Source organism: Thalassophryne amazonica, chromosome 4, assembly GCF_902500255.1.
Source record: "Thalassophryne amazonica chromosome 4, fThaAma1.1, whole genome shotgun sequence".
Classification (NCBI taxonomy): domain Eukaryota; kingdom Metazoa; phylum Chordata; class Actinopteri; order Batrachoidiformes; family Batrachoididae; genus Thalassophryne; species Thalassophryne amazonica.
The window spans coordinates 58141908-58166599 of NC_047106.1; the positions used below are offsets into that span (position 1 = coordinate 58141908).

The 24692-nt window shown below is 38.8% G+C and overlaps 1 protein-coding gene across 1 annotated transcript in view; it reads right to left on the reverse strand.

Moving 5' to 3' along the window:
- Positions 1 to 24692, reverse strand: part of blmh (bleomycin hydrolase) — a 90300-nt gene that overhangs the window by 47830 nt on the left and 17778 nt on the right. The window contains exons 2-3 of the mRNA XM_034167941.1: positions 8103 to 8300; positions 3428 to 3537 (exon numbers count right to left, since the gene is read on the reverse strand). Of these exons, the coding sequence (XP_034023832.1) occupies positions 3428 to 3537; positions 8103 to 8300 (308 nt within the window). The remainder of the gene's footprint in view (positions 1 to 3427; positions 3538 to 8102; positions 8301 to 24692) is intronic.

Sequence of the window (24692 nt, forward strand, 5' to 3'; positions counted from 1 at the left end):
TTAGTGTAGCTTTGGTGTATAGCCTGACTGCACTCCGCGTGTAAAATTTGACTTTCTGTCTCACTGGTGGTCTTGACTCTGTTGTCTTATCAAAGGTTTTAAGAATGTTTGGAGGAGAAAATACCAACAGCCGTCATCATGTGGACATAAATAAAACATATATCGCTGTGGCATCGGGCTGCAGTGATCGTGAGCGCCGCACGGCGCAGACATTGAGAGGCTGCCTCCAGGTTGAAATGGACTGTCAGATCATAACACAATTCGAGCAGACTGTCACGTCACCCACGTGAGCTCTGTTCCACATGACGGGCTGTCAGTCCTGAGATGCATCGCCCAACAAGACACACGCATAGGCTGGCTGGACACACTCCAGCAGATGTGGACATGATGAGAAAAGCGAACTGTTTCTCATTCATGTCATTCATGACTGTACGTCTGTGACCATGGGTCATCTTGTAGAGGAACAAACGGATCATATTTGTTTTGCCCGCTGATAAGAGGGATTCAATATAAGATTCAAAACTTTTATTGTCATATGCATAGTAAAGAAACATGTTTCCCTGTACCATGAAATTCTTACTATTGCTGCCCACACTGGATGCCAAATCTATATAATAAATAACTAAGTATAAAATATCTAAATATAAGAAAATTCATAAGGTATATGTTATATATTATATTCCAATTCTAAGGTGGAACTATGCTAGTATACTAAGAGTAGAGAAAAGAGTAGAGTAGAGCCACTTAGGTGCCTGGTCTTGAGAACCAGGGATGGTGGGGGGAAAAAAGTGGGGGGGGGAGAAGAAATAACATAAAATAAGCATGCTGGTAAGAACAATAGAATATAACAAGCAATGTAATAAAAAGAAATATACACTGTAAAAGAGAAATATAAAATATGGCTTGTGTAATGGCCTACATTATATGTACATAATAGTGCATCAGTATGCCAACATTCACTGTTTTGTGCAACATTTAGCAGCATATAATGCGATGTTTTACATGGTGTGTGGTTTTTATTTACTTTTTTTAAATACTCCATGTCCTTCCTAAATCAGGATTTTCCTGCACCTTTCACAGGCCAGCATGGTAGCCTCACTGGTAGTTTCTGACTGGCAATCAGAGCTTTTGGAAAAGCGCGGGTTTGAATGTATTTTTTTGTTTTTGTTTTTACAGCAGCTGCGCGATGGGTACAACAGCACGCAACTGCTGGCACTATGTTCCCGTGTGCACAAACCGTTCGCACCGGGATCGTGCATGCCTGCCCGTCGGCGTGATGTTTTGTGGTGCACTCACACAAGCTGTTCCGATGGGAATTGCCCTGAGTTGCACATATTCACACTATGTGTGAAGGGGTCCTAAGATTTAAGTAAAAAAAAAAAAAAAAGAATTTTCTTTGGCACCACTATAATTTTATTCATTAGCTTTTAAATAAGGCATTCATACGTAATATTATCTTGCCAATATTATATGATCTTGCCAATATTATCAAAATTTGCATTGACTGAAGTGGTTAAGTGATACTGCCCCCACCCTGGAGGAGTGGATGAATGCTGTCCATGATATTTATGTTATGGAAAAATTGTCCTTTTCTTTTAAGCCTGAATTTGATAAATTTTCCAAATACTGGAAAGCCTTTATAGAATTTATTACCCCATTTAGATCCGACTTTAACTGAAGGCAATTGCTGAAACCATTGCATTGTATCTGTTATTGTTCCCGTTTTTGTAATTTTAATTTCTTTTTTTTTTTTTTTTTTGCTTTGTATGTTTAAAACGTAAAACTGTTAAGTACGTACAGTGAATTGATCTATTTGGAAAAAAAGGGCTAATTGTTATTTTCATTGTATTATTGATATGTCAATGTATGATAAAGTCTGCCCTCAACTAAAATTTAATGGAAAAAAAAAATTGCATTATCTGGAAAAATAAATTTATAAACGGTCCCCATGAAAGGAAAAACTTGAAATGAACAGACAGCCTTGAACTATGTTCAGCAGTAACCCATACAGTCTATGATAGACATCACAGATCACGTGGGAGCTTCCCCCAACATGAGGGATGCTGGGAAGCACACGCCGACAACTATTTGGAGGAAAGATGCACGGTGACGTCAGCTGGCTGCTCATCCAAACACAATAATCCAAGATGGCAAAAAACGCTCGCACACAGATTACCTATATTAATAGCCAAGTGGCCTCTCTGTGTGGTGTGTGTGTGTGTGTGTGTATATATATGGCTTTGATCATGCGGGAAAACTGTGAAAGCTGACATTTTTTTCAATTTCAATTTATTTTCATTTATATAGCACCAAATCACAACAGAGGTTGCCTCAAGGCACTTCACACAAGTAAGGTCTAACTTACTAACTCCCAGAGCAGCAGTGGTAAGGAAAAAACTCCCTCTGAGGAAGAACCTCAAGCCAGACCAGACTCACAAGGGGTGACCCTCTGCTTGGGCCATGCTACTGACAAATTACATGTGCCGTTTGGTATGCTTATGTATGTTGGGTCAAGGATCAATGCTGCAAAAACAGAAAGTTGATAGGCCTAATATTTTTGGAGAAATTAGCAATTTTAGCTAACCAGTAAACAATGGACATTGTGCTGGAGTACGCAATGGGAATCAGGTTTTGGAGTTTTAAATGTTATTGAAGTTCATGTTAGTTTTTACAGTGTTGTTAGTGTTATTGATTTGTGTTTTTGTAGTTCAACTGGTTTAGTCAGTTTAAAAATTATCTAACAATAAACCTCTCACTATGAAAACCAGGATGCTATAGGTTAATGCAAGATCAAATTTAGACTTTTTTTAATGCCTGTTGAACAAAAATTAAGAGAATATCCCCCCCCAAAACAAAGCAAGAGAGGAGGAAATTGTTTATATATATATATATATATATATATATATATATATATATATATATATATATATATATATATATATATATATATATATATATATATATATATATATATATATAGCTCAGGGTTAGAGACAGATTTACTGAAATATTTATTGTAACAAAAAATATTGTTCCTGGTTTCAGCCACACTACAAAAGCCTGTTTTCAGTGCATGTATACATCTCCATGTCATCTTGCAAGCTACGTCTAGCTATTCAGTGTCTCTGCTTTGAGCATTCTAGCAACAAACAAGAGATTTGTTGGTTCTGGTGTCCAGCTTTGCATACATTACAAGAGGCTGTTTAACTGATGTCAGAAGAAAGCAGGAATAAATTTTCACTTCCTACATCATGTTATTTTTTTAAGACTTTTGAAAGACATTTAATACCAATTATGGCCTTATTTTTAGGCAATCAAATTTAATGCAGTTTGTAAACTTTGTAAGGCTCCACAGGAACCATGGAAAACAGAGAAAACTGAAGTGAAGAGATGTGATCAAGTTTATAGTCTCAGCTTAGACTCTTACCTTGTCCCAGAAAAAAAGATAGTTCTGACTAAACTCAAATTCCTCTATGTTGTACTTCTTCATGAAGGGAAGTCGCATGACATTGAGGCACGAGAAGATCCAACATCTCCCTTAAAATGAAAACACAAATACACAGTTTGATAAATATGCATGTTTGCAAAGCCTTTACAGGAACAACACCCACAGTACGAGGTCTATTAGAAAAGTATGCGACCTTATTATTTTTTTCAAAAACCATATGGATTCGAATCACGTGTGATTGCGTCAGACAAGCTTGAACCCTCGTGCGCATGCGTGAGTTTTTCCACGCCTGTCGGTTGCCTCATTCGCCTGTGAGCAGGCTTTGAGTGAGGAGTGGTCCACCCCCTCGGCGGATTTTCATTGTCAGGAAATGGCGGAATGATTTGGGCTTTTTTTCCATCAGAATTTTTTCAGAAACTGTTAGAGACTGGCAGCTGGAAACCATTAGAAAAAATTTATCTGGCTTTCGGTGAAAATTTTACAGGCTTCACAGAGAATAAGGACTGTTACTACAGCTTTAAGGATGGCTTTAAGGACGCTCGGCACGCCGCGCTCCGTGCCGCCACCGAGAGCCACAAACCACCGGATCATTTCTAAATGGATGGCTCTGTGGATCCGAGACCGTCGTGTGCACTTTCTCTGGTTATCACAAGAGCTGGACATCAGCCATTTTCCAGCAGATTTCACTTTTAACAAGAGATTTTGTCATGGAAAGCTTCATCACGGCGTTGCTTTGCGCCATGCGGCACCGCCGCGACGCGCGGAATTCCTCCGCACGTCTGTCTCAATGTGCCGAAAAAGTGCTGATGTCCACGTCTTTTCACAATTCCTGTGCTAGTCAGACGACGTCCCGGATAAAACACAGCGTCCAGTTTGGAAATGAACGGCACATTCCACTGTTACAGGAGTTTTTGTCATGGAAAGAGGAGCGGAGGCTTCGCGCGTCGTGGCGATGCTGCATGGCGCAAAGCAACGCCGTGATGAAGCCTCACGGGACATGTTCTAGCATGTCCAGGCACATCCACAATTTCTCGGATAATCACTCGATGGAAAAACCACCGACAGCTGTCTCAACGCCATCTCAAAGCCGTCCTGTGAGGCCAAAATGCAGGTGGTTTTGTCTCGCTCCATCAGCAAATCGGTCGTGACGCGCAAAGCCTCCGCTCGGCTTTCCATGACAAAATCTCTTGTTAAAAGTGAAATCTGCCGGAAAATGATTGATGTCCAGCTCTTGTGATAACCAGAGAAAGTGCACACGACGGTCTCGGATCCACAGAGCCATCCGTTTAGAAATGATCCGGTGGTTTGTGGCTCTCGATGGCGGCACGGAGCGCGGCGCGCCGAGCGTCCTTAAAGCTGTAGTAACAGTCCTTATTCTCTGTGAAGCCCGTAAAATTTTCACCGAAAGCCAGATAAATTTTTCTAATGGTTTCCAGCTGCCAGTCTCTAACAGTTTCTGAAAAAATTCTGATGGAAAAAAAGCCCAAATCATTCCGCCATTTCCTGACAATGAAAATCCGCCGAGGGGGTGGACCACTCCTCACTCAAAGCCTGCTCACAGGCGAATGATGCAACCGACAGGCATGGAAAAACTCATGCATGCGCATGAGGGTTCAAGCTTGTCTGACGCAATCACACGTGATTCAAATCCATGTAGTTTTTGAAAAAATAAAAAGGTCGGTTTCTTTTCTAATAGACCTCGTATTTAACATTAGCTCTACATTTAGGTGTTGTTAATCGAACAACAATTCATGACTTGCACTGTCATTCTGTGATTTCAGTGCTGTACCTGATTTCAAAACCTAATTTGACTTATGTAATGACCTGGTAAATCAATTATTGCGAGAGGATAATAAATGCAATTTGTTTAAACAGCAAAGTTATAGAAAAGACAACGCCACAATACGTGCGATAAATTGCACCAATGTTACAGCTTGTGCATCTTATTTCATTAGCAGATTTTCTCACTTAATATTGTGACATATTGTAAATATTAATATTCCTGAGCAAATTTTTAAACAAACATGAAACGAAAAAGAAAAACAACTGTAAATGAATATTATAAAATATTAAGAAACATTTATTTTAGCTCACTGCATTGTGCAAAAATGTACACAGTGCCCAATAGTGCAGAGTGCAGAGAAAAACCCTCAAGATAAATGTTTCTTTAAGAGTCCAGCATGGGGGAAATATGCAGTGTCACAGTAGCAATGATAATAGAACTGTGCAACAGTTGGGCAAAGTAAAGTTTGCAAACAGAAGGCAAGCACAAATACAGAGGCATTTAAAGTCCCTTTGCTTATTAAGTGTCAGAGCATTTTGTGTTGACAGAGCTGAGAGTTCATTTTATTTGATGTTTATATGTATTTAGGATAAATTGTTTTTTTAAAAAACATTACAGTTCCAACTTCTAAATATTCTTAAGAATTAAAAGTGCATTAATCCTTGAAAGGCTGCGTTTGCACTACAAGCTGCATAAAACTGGTGTAAAAATGGCAGTAATATTGTCCACTGAAATTCTGGAACAGTATACCGTATTTGCCAATTAGAGGGCCCAGGGCTAAGCGTTAGCCCACCTGCTTTTTTTCAAGAAAGTTGGTTAAATGCCTACATGAAATTAAGTTCACTAGTGCGTTGCCCGTGGGGATCCACAGGCCTAGACTGGGTAGTGTTTATAAAATGGAGCTGACATTTTTCAAGGGTAGTAATAAATTATGCAAAGTTTTCTACAACCCCTCGGCAAAAATTATGGATCACCGGCCTCAGAGGATGTTCATTCAGTTATTTAATTTGTAGAAAAAAGCAGATCACAGACATGACACAAAACTAAAGTCATTTCAAATGCAACTTTCTGGCTTTACGAAACACTACAAGAAATAAAGAAAAAAATTGTGGCAGTCAGTAATGGTTACTTTTTAGACAAGCCGAGGGAAAAAATATGGACTCACTCAATTCTGAGGATAAATTATGGAATCAACCCTGTAAATTTCATCCCCAAAACTATCACCTGATCAAATGGATCTGCTCGTTCAGTCTGCATCTAAAAGGAAGTGATCACACCTTGGAGAGCTGTTGCACCAAGTGGACTGACATGAATCATGGCTCCAACACGAGAGATGGTCAATTGAAACAAAGGAGAGGATTATCAAACTCATAAAAGAGGGTAAATCATCACGCAATGTTGCAAAAGATGTTGGTTGTTCACAGTCAGCTGTGTCTAACTCTGGACCAAATACAAACAACATGGAAGTTGTTAAAGTGCAACATACTGGTAGACCTTTGGTGGAAGTTGAAGATAATGGTCCATGACAAGGCTCCAAACCTGCAAGCTGATCTGGCAACAGCAATCAGAGAAAGTTGGAGCCAGATTGATGAAGAGTACTGTTTGTCACTCATAAGTCAATGCCTCAGAGACTGCAAGCTGTTATAAAAGCCAGAGGTGGTGCAACAAAATACTAGTGATGTGTTGGAGCATTCTTTTGTTTTCATGATTCACAATTTTTTCCTCAAATTGAGTGATCCATATTTTTTTTTCCCTCTGCTTGGTCTAAAAAGTAACCGTTACTGACTGCCACAATTTTTTTTTCCTGATTTCTATATAGCGTTTCTTAAAGCCAGAAAGTTGCCATTTGAAATGACTTTAGTTTTGTGTCATGTCTGTGATCTGCTTTTTTTCTACAAAATTAAACAACTGAATGAACATCCTCAGAGGCCGGTGATTCCATAATTTTGCCAGGGGTTGTATAATGAGTTGGAATAGCGTGTAAATCCAGGATGTTTTAGAACCTTAGACCTCAACAGTTTTTAGAAGAACTCAACCCTTTTATCTATATTATAATAGCCAAGTGGGATCTGTGTGTGTGTGTGTTTTTTTTAGAGAAATTAGCAACTTTAGCTAACCAGTAAACATTGGACATGGTGCTGCAATGCACCATGGGAGTTTGGGGTTTTCAGGTTTAAAATGTTATTGTGGTTCATATTAGTTTAACTGTGTTGTTAGTGTTATTGATTTATTGTGCTTTTATAGTTCAATTGGTTTAGTCAGTTTAGTTAAGTGTTATGTTGCTCTTACCATGAGAGAGTTAAGTCTCAAGTTGGTATCATAAATGAATGTTTACTGGTTTCAGGTCTTCAATCAGTGTCTTTTTGTCCAATTAAAAGCACCTGCTTACAACAGCTGTGCATGTATTATGTAATTTGATCACGAGAAAACGGGGGACAGCAGACATTTGCAGTTTGTATGCTTATGTAATATGAATCAAGGATTAAGGAAGCCAAAACAGAACATTGATAGGACTAATATTTTTAGAGAAGCTACGGGTAACAACAATCAACAGTGGATGTTGTTAACTAATTTCTGGATTCACACGCCATTCCAGCAGAGGGTGGCAAGTCATCTTTATATTAAAAGTGTGAGTGCTGTGAGTGATTTTATTTCCTAAGTTCAACGTAATTACATAATATAATTGTAAATACGTTAAAAATACACGGATGACACAGGAAAGTGAAAACACTTATTTCCACTATTATTACCAGCTATGATACAAGGGATCTGCCGGAGTTTTCCTGAAGCCATCAACATCATTCATTGCCATTTGAAGGCATTTCTTTTGATGGGGGGAAAGCTTGTGACTGTTTCTGTATTGCATCGTACCTGAGTTTTTTTGGTTAGTGACAGGCTTGCCCTCTGTCAGGATTGAGTGCTGAAAGATGTGCACGGTATCCTGGACAGTTTGCCGATGCAAACAAACCTCCAACGGGTCAATGCATGTTGACACATTCTGGGCCAACAAATAGCGTGGCTCAGCCCGTAGACGCTTAAGAAAAGATGCTATCCTTTCCTGAGCCACACCTGCAAGAGCACAAAAGATAGTGTCAGACAGATGATGATTAACCATAAGTGAAATTTCACAGTGTTGCAATTCACTGATTCATCTGTGCAATTAAGCATTTGCGCTTCCCCCAAAAGACAAAATTTACAAGAACTCGTGCAACTCACATGTCACAGTAATGCCTGGCAAACAGCAATCAATAGTAATAATAATAAAGGAACAATATATGAATAAAATAGTCTGATGAATTAATTTCAACAAATCAATACACAAATCGTATGGGTGTATAATTTTGTTAATGTTATTTATTCCTAAGTACTTGCCTGACTATTAACCCGTCAATCTATGTGTCTAACTGCTATCAGTTAGTTCAACCTCCTGCCCATTCATCTGACAGTTCAGCACTTAAAGACAACTGCATGTCCTCATATCCTCCCCTGTAATAAGGAGGTTTTGATATTGTAGAGATAACTGCTCTTGCTGTAATTAATGTTGATACTACAGACTGTCCCACTTAGGTTTATATTGCAGTACGGTGGCTTCGTGGTTAGCGCTGTTGCCTCACAGCAAGAAGGTCATGGGATCGATTTCCACCTGTGCCCTTTCTGTGTGGAGTTTGCATATTCTCCCTGTGTTTGCGTGGGTTTTCTCCAGGTACTCCACATTGCTGTAATATTTAGTGGATAAAAATGATTTGAATACACCTTTATTAATTCTTTCCCCTGCCGAGCTGCTCATCCAGTGAGAATCACACGGTTTCAAATAATCACATTTGTCAATTTCATGCTACATTTATATTACTGTTGATTCCTATCTGCTACTCCTTATATTTATGACCTAGTTTGCACAAAAGAGATTTGAGAAAGGTGGCAGATATTATAGGCCCCTCATTTTCATTATGTTTCTTAAACATATGTTTCTTTGCACTCAAACTGCTTTATCTTGGACCATAAAACAATCCATTAACTATAGAGTTTAAGGTTGCTCTATCCTGATTGGGCCTTATCAAGCTTTCAAGTGTTGCCCTGTAGGTATGTTGCCTGTCAGGGGTTGGAGGAAGATATTAGGGGTGTCGAAAAAAATCGATTCACGTCCGAATCGCGATTCTTATTTATTACGATTCTGAATTGATCCAAAATGTCCAAGAATAGATTTTTAAAACATTTTTTTTTTTTAAACATAATCTTGCTTACTTTGCTGTGTGTACTGTTTGTCAGGCAACGGCTTCCGTACTACAGTGTCCCCGCGAGGGGGGGGTGGGGGGTGGTCCAGCGTGCTTCAAACACTCGTGTGCTGCAGAGTTCAGTGGCTGTAGCTTAGCATGGCTGACGAAGAGCTAATTCAGCCAGCACTGTCTTTGCTGAAGACAAATGTTTGGGTGCATTTTGGATTTTATTATTTGCTGCATAAGAAGGAGCTTGACATGACTTATGTAGTGTGCAGAATCTGCAAAATGAAAGTCAAGTACTTCAGAAACACTTCAAATCCGCAAGCCCACATGCTACGCTATCACCCGGAGCTAAAAGAGGGGAGCATCGGGTCTCTGCCGACTACTGACCAGCGCTTCGCTAAACTGCCAGCCAACTCTGAACCGAGCAAAGCAGATAAGTAATTTACATCTAGAATCACTTGATTAACCTTGTAAAGCTGCATTTTCTTAAACATAAACATTTTTTAAGTAATATAACTATTTCTCAGAGCTCTTTGAATCGAAAATCTATTCTGAATCAAATCGTCACCCCAAGAATCGGAATCGAATTGAATCGTGAGTTGTTGTACGATTTACATCCCTAGAAGATATACTGTTACACTGGCTAAAACAGCCTGTTAGCAGCTGGGAGATAACAGCAGACATTACATAGATTTTTTTTTTAATCCTCTTTAAAAATCTTGTTTTCTTTGGTTTATTCTTCACCTGAAATTTTGAAATGTGATTTTATTCACTATTTATTTATGTGTGGTGTGAGTCAGTGGGTATGTGGGCTTTTTGGTTAGTGTTGCATCTTTTTTTTTGGTAAATAGTACTTTGGCTAAACTAGTCACACTGAACATGGGGAATGAGGGATACACACGCACACACTGAATCAACCTGGCCTGCATGTCAAGATTTGTAATTCTTTTTAAAGCAAAAACAAGCAGAGTGATTAAACACCGAGAGAACATTACCTACCCAACTACTCTTCCACTGAATTGGTCTCAGATTACCACAGATACCAAGCTTTGATCAATAAAAATATGTAATTCTCAGATAAATTGAAAGAAGTTGTTCCTCTAAGGTAGTATTCTGTGGGCAGACACATCAAGAATGTCACACAAACATCATTTTGCCTGTGGCACAATACCTCTAATTGTCATGGTTATGGATAAACCCATCAGATCTCAAATTAGCACTGGACTGTGAGGACTCAAGTGGAAACATCCGAGGCTGTGCGTGTGTGTTTCCTCCACATGGGAATAGAGTTGTGCTAGGAAGGGCACCCGGTGTAAAACTTGTGCCAATTCTCAATGCAGATCTGAAGTGGTGACCCTGAGCAACCAGGTACAGCAGTCAGCCTAACGACAAAACAAACAGTAGTTACAGATCAAAGATGAAGTGGATCTGAAAATGAAAGTTTACACAAGCACTACATAGGGAAAGTCACACAACTGGTCTTTGTGTTTCTCTATCATATTTGGCAAGTGATGTATGAACACTGAGATCACAGTGCGTTTCTGTAGTCAAGGCACCAAAAGCACAGTTATCCAGGGTAACTTGTAAATTTACACACTGTTGATTACACAACTGGTTTTATATCAGCTAAGTACTTTATTATGCCTACACCTTCGTGTAGACAGCAGGCCATGGGAATCTTATGGCCTTATTTAAAAACTTGCATAGTCCCCTGATTGATTTTATGCATTAACATTATTAATTGATTATATGGTTGATACTTAAGAAAAAACATAATTGTTCTCCAGAATCCTCTGTCCCATTAATGAGATAATCCACTAATTAGTAAAAATTCCATTTCTACAAGCATTCCATTAAAAGGAAAAGAGCAGCATGTACTGCAAATAAGTTCTAACTGATATTAAATTGTTTTGCTTTTCATTTATCACAGTATTGTAGAAAATATCTATTGGTATACAAATAATGAATGTTTATGAATGGTATGGTATGAATGGTATGAATATTTCATGAGGTGAAAGCTGGAACATACCATTCAACGAGATGGAAGCCAAGCTGAATTCTTTGTTCCAGCTTTCAACTGAATTAAATATTCGTTCCATGAAAAAGAATATAAAACATTCATTATTTGTTTATATAACAGCTAAAATAGATCCTTGTCATTTGACATTTTTATTAATTTATAAACAACAGAAAAGGGACTTACATTTTGGTGTTCCGCTGCTGCTAAAGTCCAAATTGCAACGTGTAGTCCAGTGATGCTGTGCACTGATTTAATATGTTTAGTTTATTCAGCTGACCATTCATGGCATTGCACGCTTTATTTTCATTTACTTGTATGCAGGGCTGTGCATGCACTACAATTACAGATAAAAAATATGCAGTGCCATTAACATACATGTTTTGCAACACAACTGATATCTGGAAGAACACAAATTCTTAACAACAGACTATAATACAATGTGCTTGTAGCTCTTTTTAGACTGATCAACTGACTATGCAAACATTGCGCAAGGTGCAATTATGCCCAAACCAATTATTTACTGCCCTCTTCATCAAAATCTTCCTCCCCTGCCTCCTCATCATCAGAATAATCAATTGGATTATTGCGTCTTGATCTGCATGAATAGTATAGGTTCCATGTTGTCACAGTTTTTGCACTGGCATAGGTCTGTACACCAAAGACCAAGATTAGTAGAGCATTCATCATCTGTATCCTCTGGCTTGCACTTTGATCGCTTAAACATCAAATCTAAGCTTACATCTCAGATGTACCTCCCAGCAAATTGTAGCTGAACATTCAAGTTTTTTTTTTTTTAAGAAAATTCTCCTCTATACGACTTCATCATGAAGCTGTATCGTGGTGATGCAAAATATGAACTATGCACAATTTCTCTCCAATCACAGCCACAGTACTTGTAACTTACTTGGATTGTTCAGGGTCTCTTGGTGGCTTGTCCTCACTCTTCTCTTTCTTGCAGACCTCCTCAGGTTTTGAGAACTGTCTATGCAAATTTACCATAGAGTGCCATACTGTTTGTATTTCTTCATAATTACAGTAAATAAAGCCCAAAACATATTCAGTGACTTGGAAATGTTCATGTATCCATTCCGACTTGTCTGAAGAAAACTGGCAAGAAAACTGATTATTTACAGGTATTATACCAAAGGGGTCCATCACTTATGCAACAATCACCTTGGCATTTATATTTTGATTAATTTATAACAAGTTGTAGAGATTCGTTTTCAGTTTAATTTAATTAAATGAATTAATTTTAATTTAATTAGCTTATAATGCGCCAAATCACAGCAAAAGCCGTCTCAAGGTGCCTTACATAAAACAAGTCAACATAAAATTGAATAAATAATTAAAAATGAATAAAAAATTCAAATACATAAATAAAAACAGAAGTAAAAGAATAAAACAAATAAAAATAAAAACTATCCATAAGAAAGAGAATAAAAATAGGTTTTGAGTTTTGACCTAAAAATGTCCACAGACTCAGACTGCCTCACGGTCGCAGGAAGACTGTTCCACAGGGTGGGTGCACGATACGAAAAGGCTCTTTGACCTGCTGACTTCTTCTTCACCCTGGGAACACAGAGAAGTCCCGCATCCTGCAACCGCAAAGCCCGGGCTGGCACGTAGAGTTCCACCAGATCACCCAGATAAGATGGCGCCAGTCCATGAACAACCTTACAAGTAGGGATGGGTATTGATAAGGTTTTATCGATATCGATGCCATTATCGATTCTGCTTATCGATCCGATTCCTTATCGATTCCCTTATCGATACCTCGTGAATTTTGTACTAAAAGTAGGCTATACAAGTTTTCTATGTATTTCCTTAAGTCTTAAAGTAAATATGAAATTAGTCACTGTATCCTTGATCTCTGGACATAAAAATAAACAAAACTGTGTTTCACTTTGAAGTGATTAATTCAGACTGAATTCTGTCGTTCTATCTTGACTTGTCAGAGAGCCGCGCAACGTTTGGAGCCGTGTGAACAGAACGGAGGATGATTCTCGTTTCTTTCTCGCAACAAGACAGGAGTCCCAGTTAGTAACTTTAATCCGCACAAAAGTGAATCACAACTCATATTCAGGGATGAAAGTGGTGAAAAACAAAAAAAAGCTGAAACCCAAAATTACCCCCCAACACCACCTGCACGAAAATGTTTGAATTCTAGAAGCTCTGAAATGCAATCTGGGACTATTCCAGACAATAAACTGGAGTGAGTGCTGAATCCATTTAGGTGAGAAAAAAAATACAACTTTCCTTATTCAGATTCATTCCAGTAGTATTCTGCTCTTACTAGGATGCAGCAGTTTTCTAGTTTGGCAGATAGTTCTGGAGAAATCACTAAAGAAATTAAACTGAAAATATGGTTTGACCGAAACAAACTGTCATTAAACTTAAATAAGACAGGGATGAAATGGAGGTGTGAGAGTCACTAGGTGTTCACAGGAAACATTTATTTATTTCTGTATGCATGTATTTATTTATGTATGTTCATTGTTAGTTGGTTTTATATTTTCTGTTGTGTTTTTATTCAGGTTCTTTTTGTCTCTTTCTCTAAAATTGTATGTAATAATCATTAGATTATTAATATATAAGCAAAAATAAATTTAAGGAATATTACAATTTGAAAACAATGCACCCGAACGTGATGACGGCTGCAATTGCTAAATGCTAACTTTTAACATTGAAAATGCCATAGACATGCTAACGCGTTAGCATCGCTCCCGTTTTTAAGTTAATAAAATACATCTATAAATAAATAAATAAATAATAAAATACATCTATCAACTGTTTCAGAAGAACATAACAGGTCGGTTTAACATAGAAAAGGTAAATAATACTCACAGACGTATGCGCTTTAGGGTTTTAGCGGCGGAAAATTAAGCGAAAAAGAAATAAAGCAATCGACTGAAGCATTGCTTCAATCTGCGAACCACGCTTCGATTGGTTCAAGGTTCAAAGCAAAGCCGCGCTGCAGAAAAGTTGATTAAGGACCCGCTGCAGGGTCTGTAATCAATGTAGAGAAATGATCATTTTCCTGACAAACACCCGCCAAAACAACGGCCACTCTGAAGGACCGATAACAGAATCGTTAAGCACAAAGCTTATTGATGTCGGTGGATAGAATCATTTCTTAACGATACTCGAAAGGAACCGGTTCTCGATACCCATCCCTACTTTTACAAATCAATAACAAAACCTTAAAATCTGCTCTCACAGAGACAGGGAGCCAGTGCAAAGATGCCAAAATGGGTGTGATATGTTCAGACCTTCTGCTACGTGTCAGAAGTCTGGCGGCAGCGTTCTGAACCAGCTGAAGACCCCTAATGCTGGACTGTGGTAACCCTGAAAATAGAACATTACAATAATCTAGTCTAGAAGAAACAAAAGCATGAATCAGGGTCTCAGCATCAGCCACGGACAGGATGGGGCGGATCCTCGCTATATTTCTCAGATGGAAAAAAGCAGTCCTAGTAACATCCCTGATGTGGAGGTCAAAAGATAACGTGGGATCAAAAATTACCCCAAGGTTCCTCATTTTGTCCGTATGATGTATGACACAGGAACCCAGGCTGAGCGCCAGCTGGCCAAACTCATGCCAATGTCTCGCTGGACCAAGAACCATCATTTCAGTCTTATCAAAGTTTAAAAATAGGAAGTTACTAGACATCCAACTTCTCACTGATAGAAGACGATAGAAGTATGGGAGTGAGATTTCCCACAGTTATCGGCATGTACAACTGAGTATCGTCAGCATAACAATGAAAGGCAATCCCAAAACTCCACAGTATACGCCCAAGGGGTGCCACAGTTTGACTTTAAGGAACATAATTTTCCAAATTTTTATACTGAGAAGCCTAATTTACTTTACTACTGTATTTGAAATGGCATAGATAAGTTAAAATGAATGAAATACAAAAGCCAGTGTACATTCACAATGGCATGTCAATGACATGCATCGGTATGTACAACATTTATAGCATGTAACATTCACGGAAAAAAAACAAAAAAAAAAACTGTCAATTATTATATTCACAATACAGTCCATACTATAGGCCAGGGTTCTCAGTAGGATTTTTTTCTCAGCGTAATGGGATGGAAAAAAAAAAAAAAAAAAAAAAATCACCGTAAGAAGCCGGAGGTTCGGGGACTGCTTTGGCTTCAACCCTGTGAAGCTTTTGCTTTATGGGCTTATAAAGGGCCTTATTTGGTGTTTTTTTTTTTTTTTTACTTCAAAATGTAATCAGAAATTAATCTTGAAGTTAAAAAAATAAAACATTTGGAAGGATTTTCTATAGTAAACTGCTGTGTATAAATTAGCAGTTCTGATGCTCCAGTGCAGTGACACACATTTCTAAACTCTTCCATATTTTGGTCTGATGCCTCGTTTATTTTGTCTTTAAATTAAGGTTGCAATAAAGATTAAAAAACAAAAAACAAAAAACTATGGCTTAACTTAACAAAATTTGGCCCTCAAAATGCATTCAATAGTGTTTCAGAGGGATATAAATGTAAAACGTTTCTTTGGTCCCAGTCAACCCTACAATACATAATGATATCATGGAATGTGGTGCATTCAAATGAATAAATACTTTATTTGGAATCAAGCAGTTCATGACATGGTGTTATCACATGGTCAGTTTCATTTACATCAGTCAAGCATGCAAGCACATAAAATATCTTTGATTAACTACAAGAAGACTCACCCTCCAGTACAGGTTTTTTTCTTCATCCTCCACTTTCTTTTGCTTTCTCTCTGCTTGTTCAAGCTTTCATTTATCAGTGATTTTTTTGGTATCATTCCTGATAATAACAGCTTGGTTTGGTATTGGAATTTTGGTGTTCGTACACACTGTGGTACTGTAGTAGTATTCGAGTTAAGTGCCAGAAAGTGTGTTGCAATTTGGGCCAAAGATTTGGCCCACGTTGTTACGTTACACAAGTTCAATTTAACATCAACAAACCCGAAGTGAATAAAACATTTGATTTCTTCACTCACGTCGGTCGCATCAGACCCCATGTTGGATGTTTTGTGTGTGTACAAGCCAGAAAATGCTGCCTCCTGACTGGTCAAAATTGTCAAACCAGGAATTGCCCGGCTTTTCTAAAAGCCATCAGAATTTATTAATTTTTAGAAAACTGGGCCAAAATCATGAGAAGAACAAGACATTTATGCATTTTTAATAATATTTAGCAAATTATCATGAATTTTATTTCTAAAACCATTTATGGGATCACGTACAACCACAATAACCTCACATGGCCTATTCTCTAATGTGCAAAGGGCTCAACAACAGAGGGCACAAATCCTAAAACTGTGGAGGATGGGCAGGCAACCTGCCATAAGTGAAATACAGAAGGCACGGATCAAGGCCCCCTGACACAAGCATGTGTTTGATTCATGCAATAGCACGCATTAGGGATGTGAATCTTACAACTCATGATTCAATTTGATTCCAATTCTTGGGGTGATGATTCGATTCAGAATCGATTGAAAGAGCTCTGAGAAATAGTTATATTACTTAAAAAAAAGTTTATGTTTAAGAAAATGCAGCTTTACAAGGTTAATCAAGTGATTCATTCATTCATCTTCTACCGCTTAATCCAGTTATGGGTCACAGAGGGCTGGAGCGTATCCCAGCAGTCATACGGCATGAGGCGGGGTACACCCAGGACAGGACGCCAGTCTGTCGCAGTAATCAAGTGATTCTAAAGATGTAAATTTACTTATCTGCTTTGCTTGTTCAAAGTTGGCTGGCAGTTTAGCGAAGTGATGGAGTGTGCGCTGGTCAGTCATCAGCAGAGACCGCTGCTCCGCTTCTTTCAGCTCCGGGTGATGGCACTGCATATGGGCTTGCGGATTTGAAGTGTTTCCGAAGTACATGACTTTCATTTTGCAGATTTTGCACACTGCATAAGTCATGTCAAGCACCTTTTTACGAAGCAAATAATAAAATCCAAAATGCGCTCAAACATTTACCTTCAGCAAAGACGGTGCTGGCTGATAGTTCTTGGTCCGCCATGCTAAGCTGCAGCTCACGAATGTTTGAAGCATGCCGGATCCTCCCCTCGCGGGGACGCTGTAGTACGGAGGCCGCTGCCTGACAAACAATACACGCAGCGAGTAAGCAAGAAAATGTTTTAAAAATTGCTTTTTAAAAATCGATTCTTGGACATTTTGGATCGATTCAGAATCTTAATAAATAAGAATCGGATTCAGACGTGAATCGATTTTTTTCCCGGCACGCCTAGCACGCATGTTGTGTGATGAATCCCACCCGCTGTGTTACCAACTGGACGCCGTTCTAGACCACCTGCCATGTGCTCTGTGCTGGATGCTGTGTATATAAAATAGTTATTTTGTGTCAGATTAATCATTTTCTCTGCAAATTGGCTGTTGAAAATGGCTGTAATCACTTCCTGAATCACAGAGGACCGCTCCAGCTTCAGCAGTTCACATGCGCCTCACAAGCTGCAGAAAGCATTTTGAGCAGTCTATAAAGGTAATTATTTGTCATGTTTACATTGTCATGGCTTGGTAAAACAGTTGTGTGTTCTTTCCTTCTTGTGTGCAGCTGTTAAAGTATGTTTATGAGAGATTTAACTTCTTGTAATAATCGTTCAAATGAGCTGCACTCTGATGCGATCCGCTGATGTCACCACTTGCTCTGTTCACTTCTTTACCCCACTTGAGCTGTACGTCGTGTTGCCGATTAGATTGTGCCACGTAGTAGGACATTTATGCATGAAAGATTTTTTGAACATTTCAAAATTCTCTGTGCGCAATAGCACTCACTGCTGCCCCTCTGGCGCCCTGTCTGTATCAGTTAAAGATGAGTTTACTCTCCAACATTACACAGGTCGTGCTAGTGCGTGAGTCAAAGGCATGCTTGTGTCAGGGAGCCTTCAGAATAAAGACACTCACACCTTTTCAATACATTTTTTCAATACAGTGTGTGTGTTTTTTTGTAACGAGTAACGGCATGGTGCATAGAAAATGTATCGGAGTAGAAGTATGCAGTTAAGGTCGGAAATGTAGTGAAGTGAAAGTAAGCTGAATTTAAAAAAACTCAAGTACAAATTCTCCCAAAACGTACTTAAGTACAGGTGTGAAGTATTTTTACTTCGTTACTATACAACACTGCTAACTGGGACTCTTGTCTTGTTGCAGTCAAGAAACAAGAATCGTCCTCCGTTCCGTTGGCACAGCTCCAAATGCTGTGTGGCTCTCTGCCGAGATAGAGTCTGGTCGGAATTAGTAACTTCAAAATGAATTGCCGCTTTAAATAAAATGACACCTCTTTCCAAACGCTGTAATACAAACTACATTTGACTAAAACGTTTTTTTCCCCTCCCAAAATGAGACGTCCTGCATTCTTTATGAATTACATCCTGGCGTGCAGCACAACCAGCTGCAAGAGCTCAGCTCAGATGTATGGAAAGACATTCATGCCAATAATGTCTGAAAGGAAATACTTTTGACAACATAATACAGATTTTGTTTATTTCCATTTATGTCCAGAGTTTAAGGATCCAGTGACCAATTTCATATTTATTTACTTTAAGACTCAATAAAATGTTGTTGACATAGAAAACCTGTAAAGCCTACTTTTAGTACACATAAAATTCCCAAGAGGTATCGATAAGTGGAATTGACAGATAAAATCTTATCAATGCCCATCCCTAGTGGTATTTGACTCTTATACTGGAACAAAATATGGCTCAAGTATAGATTTCATTAAAATTTATTTACTATCTTGCAATGTATTGTCTGTAATACGTTTCCACAAATGGACTGGCTGTCTGCATCAACTTCATTCTACATTGATCAAATTGTAGCTGTGTCTTATAAAACAAATACATAATTGCACCCTGTCTGCTTTTAGTAAATAAAACTCTTAAAGACATAACTACTGCCAATGAAAAGTCTTTTTGCCACTTGTAAGTCATTTAAAACTGATACAACAGTAACATTACATAACTTGTAAAAAAACAATAATCAGTCATTCATCACTCATCTTCAACCGCTTAGTCCAATTAAGGGTCGCAGGTGCTGGAGCCTACCCCAGCAGTCATAGAGCACAAGGCGGGTATATAGACAAACAAACACATCCACACACACCTATGAACAATTTAAAGTTTCCAATCCACCTTACAAATAAAAGCAATGTAACTTCAAAATAATAATAGTAATAAAATAATAATTTTAATGTTAATCAAGTCCATGGTTTTTCACCACACAAAGTCGATTTTTATTCACAGCTGAGTATGAAACAGGCAAATTAAGTCTCTATGATGTGCTGTGGATTACTTGCTGAAATATTTAAAAATGGTGCCTGATTCACTTAATTTTTTTTTTAATTTTGCCATTTAGCACTCAAGACAAGCATTTACGCAGAATGCAAGGTCACAAAAGAGCATTTATGGAGACAATAATGGATGAACACAAAGTTAAAAGTTGGACCAAGCTTGGTAAAACAGTTGCATGTTCATTCCTTCTTTATAAGCAGTTGTAAAAGTATGTTTATTAAGGGTGTAACGGTACATGTATTTGTATTGATTTATTAAGGGTGTAATGCTACATGTATTTGTATTGATTTATTAAGGGTGTATTGCTACATGTATTCGTATTGAACTGTTTCGGTACGGGACGTTCGGTTCAGTACAGGGGGCTGTGTACGGATTCGTTCACACTGCGTGTGTTTACATTCACTATGGCAACTTAGTGACTTTCTCGCTAAATCTGGCGACTTTCCAAACCCTCTTGCCGACTTATTTTCTCAAAAGCGACTAGTGACAAATCCAGCTACTTCACCGAGCAGCAGCGGGTCTCCCCCTCCTCCGCTGCCTGCAGCAGCCTGAAAGCACTGAGCGGAGGGATATCTACAATCCTCCTCACTTGAACTCGCTCAGGCTGCTGACCTCGTTTGCTGCACTGTGATTAAATAGTCCCCAGACTTTGAGAAGCCCTGACTTTGAGAAGTTATTTAATTTTAGTAAGTGATGGCCAATTTTAATGGCAAAATAAATAAACAAGTCAAGAATCAAGTTTATTTCAATCAATCAATTTTTTTTTATATAGCGCCAAATCACAACAAACAGTTGCCCCAAGGCGCTTTATATTGTAAGGCAAGGCCATACAATAATTATGTAAAACCCCAACGGTCAAAACGACCCCCTGTGAGCAAGCACTTGGCTACAGTGGGAAGGAAAAACTCCCTTTTAACAGGAAGAAACCTCCAGCAGAACCAGGCTCAGGGAGGGGCAGTCTTCTGCTGGGACTGGTTGGGGCTGAGGGAGAGAACCAGGAAAAAGACATGCTGTGGAGGGGAGCAGAGATCGATCACTAATGATTAAATGCAGAGTGGTGCATACAGAGCAAAAAGAGAAAGAAACAGTGCATCATGGGAACCCCCCAGCAGTCTACGTCTATAGCAGCATAACTAAGGGATGGTTCAGGGTCACCTGATCCAGCCCTAACTATAAGCTTTAGCAAAAAGGAAAGTTTTAAGCCTAATCTTAAAAGTAGAGAGGGTGTCTGTCTCCCTGATCTGAATTGGGAGCTGGTTCCACAGGAGAGGAGCCTGAAAGCTGAAGGCTCTGCCTCCCATTCTACTCTTACAAACCCTAGGAACTACAAGTAAGCCTGCAGTCTGAGAGCGAAGCGCTCTATTGGGGTGATATGGTACTACGAGGTCCCTAAGATAAGATGGGACCTGATTATTCAAAACCTTATAAGTAAGAAGAAGAATTTTAAATTCTATTCTAGAATTAACAGGAAGCCAATGAAGAGAGGCCAATATGGGTGAGATATGCTCTCTCCTTCTAGTCCCCGTTAGTACTCTAGCTGCAGCATTTTGAATTAACTGAAGGCTTTTTAGGGAACTTTTAGGACAACCTGATAATAATGAATTACAATAGTCCAGCCTAGAGGAAATAAATGCATGAATTAGTTTTTCAGCATCACTCAGACAAGACCTTTCTAATTTTAGAGATATTGCGTAAATGCAAAAAAGCAGTCCTACATATTTGTTTAATATGCGCTTTGAATGACATATCCTGATCAAAAATGACTCCAAGATTTCTCACAGCATTACTAGAGGTCATGGTAATGCCATCCAGAGTAAGGATCTGGTTAGACACCATGTTTCTAAGATTTGTGGGGCCAAGTACAATAACTTCAGTTTTATCTGAGTTTAAAAGCAGGAAATTAGAGGTCATCCATGTCTTTATGTCTGTAAGACAATCCTGCAGTTTAGCTAATTGGTGTGTGTCCTCTGGCTTCATGGATAGATAAAGCTGGGTATCATCTGCGTAACAATGAAAATTTAAGCAATACCGTCTAATAATACTGCCTAAGGGAAGCATATATAAAGTGAATAAAATTGGTCCTAGCACAGAACCTTGTGGAACTCCATAATTAACTTTAGTCTGTGAAGAAGATTCCCCATTTACATGAACAAATTGTAATCTATTAGACAAATATGATTCAAACCACCGCAGCGCAGTGCCTTTAATACCTATGGCATGCTCTAATCTCTGTAATAAAATTTTATGGTCAACAGTATCAAAAGCAGCACTGAGGTCTAACAGAACAAGCACAGAGATGAGTCCACTGTCCGAGGCCATAAGAAGATCGTTTGTAACCTTCACTAATGCTGTTTCTGTACTATGATGAATTCTAAAACCTGACTGAAACTCTTCAAATAGACCATTCCTCTGAATTTGTGGTTCTAAATATTTTAAAGGTGGTTTTATTCAGGTTTTTTTTGCCTCTCCCACAATGCTTTTTTTCAAAACTTTACTTAAAAAGATATAACAAACATTAAACAGACAGTTAATAGAAAGACATAGAAAATAAAATAAACTGTACAAAAGTAAAGAGATTCTTTAACATTAATTCTCCTTAAAAATTCCTTATAGAGTGTGAATTTTGGACAAGTTAATTTTTCTGGCAAAAAATATGAAGGTTGAATAAAATTGAACAGGGCTTCATGTTGGAACCATTGTGCTGTGCTTTACTTATGGAAAGATTTTGTTAAAAGCAGTGTTTACTAGGAATTTATTTTTTATAATAAGGTCTGGGCGGCTTTGCTTGAGCTGCTGCCCCCGCGACCCGACTCCGGATAAAGTGGAAGAAAATGGATGGATGGATGGATATTGTTTATTTGAGAACATTTTATTTAACTTATTACCAGGCATTCTAATCCAATTCCATCATTTGCGCGGTTTATTTTTCTGTAAGTAATTTGGTTGGCGAAGTTTACCATACCAACAACGTCTTCATGCCAAACTGGAAATGGCAAATTGAGTTTTACAGGTATTTGCGATAGTAATCCAGCATGAATGTCTGTAAATCATCAGACACAATGTGGTTATTCCCATTCTAATCCAATTCCATCATTTGCACAGTTTATTTTTCTGTAAGTTATTCGGTCAGCGAAGCTTACCATAGCAACAGCGTCTTCATGCCAAACTGGAAATTCTGTGAGCAGACCCACAGATTTCTCCATCTCATCAGCTGCATCGAGTTAAATCCATGGTAAAGCCAATCAATCAATCCAGTTAAATCCACTGAATCCACTTATTTCGACATCGTTGCTCCAACAGTTTCTGTCGCTCTCAGCTGACAGCGCCATTATTGACACCTGCACAGCAACGCGGTCAGGGCGCGAAGTTATACACCAAACATGAAATGGTCGAATATTTTGCCACCGTCTACTCGATATTTTATGGTCTGAAATTGCACACGATTAACCAATCAGATTTTCGGAATAAATGTAATTGGATTAGAATGCGGCATATTTGGGATTACCTTTCATTGCTATGCTGATGACACTCCGTTATACATGCCGTTTTGCTGTTTATCTCATACACATCTCATACACATGAAATCCTTAAAGGATTGCCTTACATCATTGAAATGCTGAATGTCCAGCAATTTCTTCTTTTAGGGCTCCTTCACACATAGTGTGAAGTTTGGACGAAGTGCACACTTAGTGTGCATGATGCAGGAATCCTGTGCAAACCGTGTAATGTTGCCCCTGCCTCCAACACCTGTACACCTGTTGCTACAACCATTTGCGCAAACAAGCGCCTGAAAGGCAAAGTGTGTGCTGTGCGAATCCATCGCACGCACCCTCTCATGGCAGGTGCTGGCCAAATTCCAGGTGACATGCACGAACATCTAACACTGCTCGCATGGCACTTAGAAAATGTGTGGTCAGTTGCATTCTTGGCACGATAACAGACTGCAGACAATCACCTTCGTAGTTGCAGAGAAATCTGTCTAAGTCCCACACGAGTATAGCTTTGGTCTATGCGCCGAGATGACAGGAGGTGTGTCATCCCATTGAAGCAACTGTGGAAATCTGTGGACCTGGACAGTCCAGCTGGACACCACGAACTGTGTTTGGATGGACATGGACAAACAACTGCCCACTGTGAAGCGCGTGTCTGTTTGCTGTTATCAAGTGGACATAAATATAAACATATCACTGTGGCGACATGCTGCAGTGAGCGCGCACACAGAGCGCACATGGACAGGCTGCTCCCAGGTTGAAACTGACGGTAAGATCAGAACACGCAGTAGGCAATCTCACTGTCACGTCACCTACGTGAGCTCTTTTCCACATGATGCGGTGTCCTACAGCGCGTCGTCCACAAGACGCGTGCACGGCCGGTTGGAGACACGCCAGCAGATGTGGACATGAATGAGATGAATGAACTGCTTCTCATTCATGTCATTCAGGGCTGTGAAATTAAAACTGCGAAATCCGAGGAAAATTTGCAGAGGATCTGGGGGCTTCTGGCGCCCTGTGGGGCCGCAGAAACCAAATTAATTTTTTATCTAATGATACATTTTCAGCATCTCCTGGAAGAAAATCTCAAAATTAGTGCACATTTAATGATCCTATATTCAACCTTTCATTTGAACTGTCAATGATAATGTTGAAATAACAGAATATGACATGGAAGTAGGACCTGGAAAGATTTTCCTTATAATTGTAAACCAAATAATATTGGATAATGGATATAATATGGATAATATTTTGAAAATCATGGTAAAATATTAATAACACCTTATTGTAAAAAAGTCACATATTCTTGTGTAAATTCCTGTAAATCCACTCAAAGCCAATGTCTCTTTCCCATGAAAAAAGTCTATATTAATAAAACACTCATTTACATTCTTCATGTAAATCCATTATTCAAAGCCAC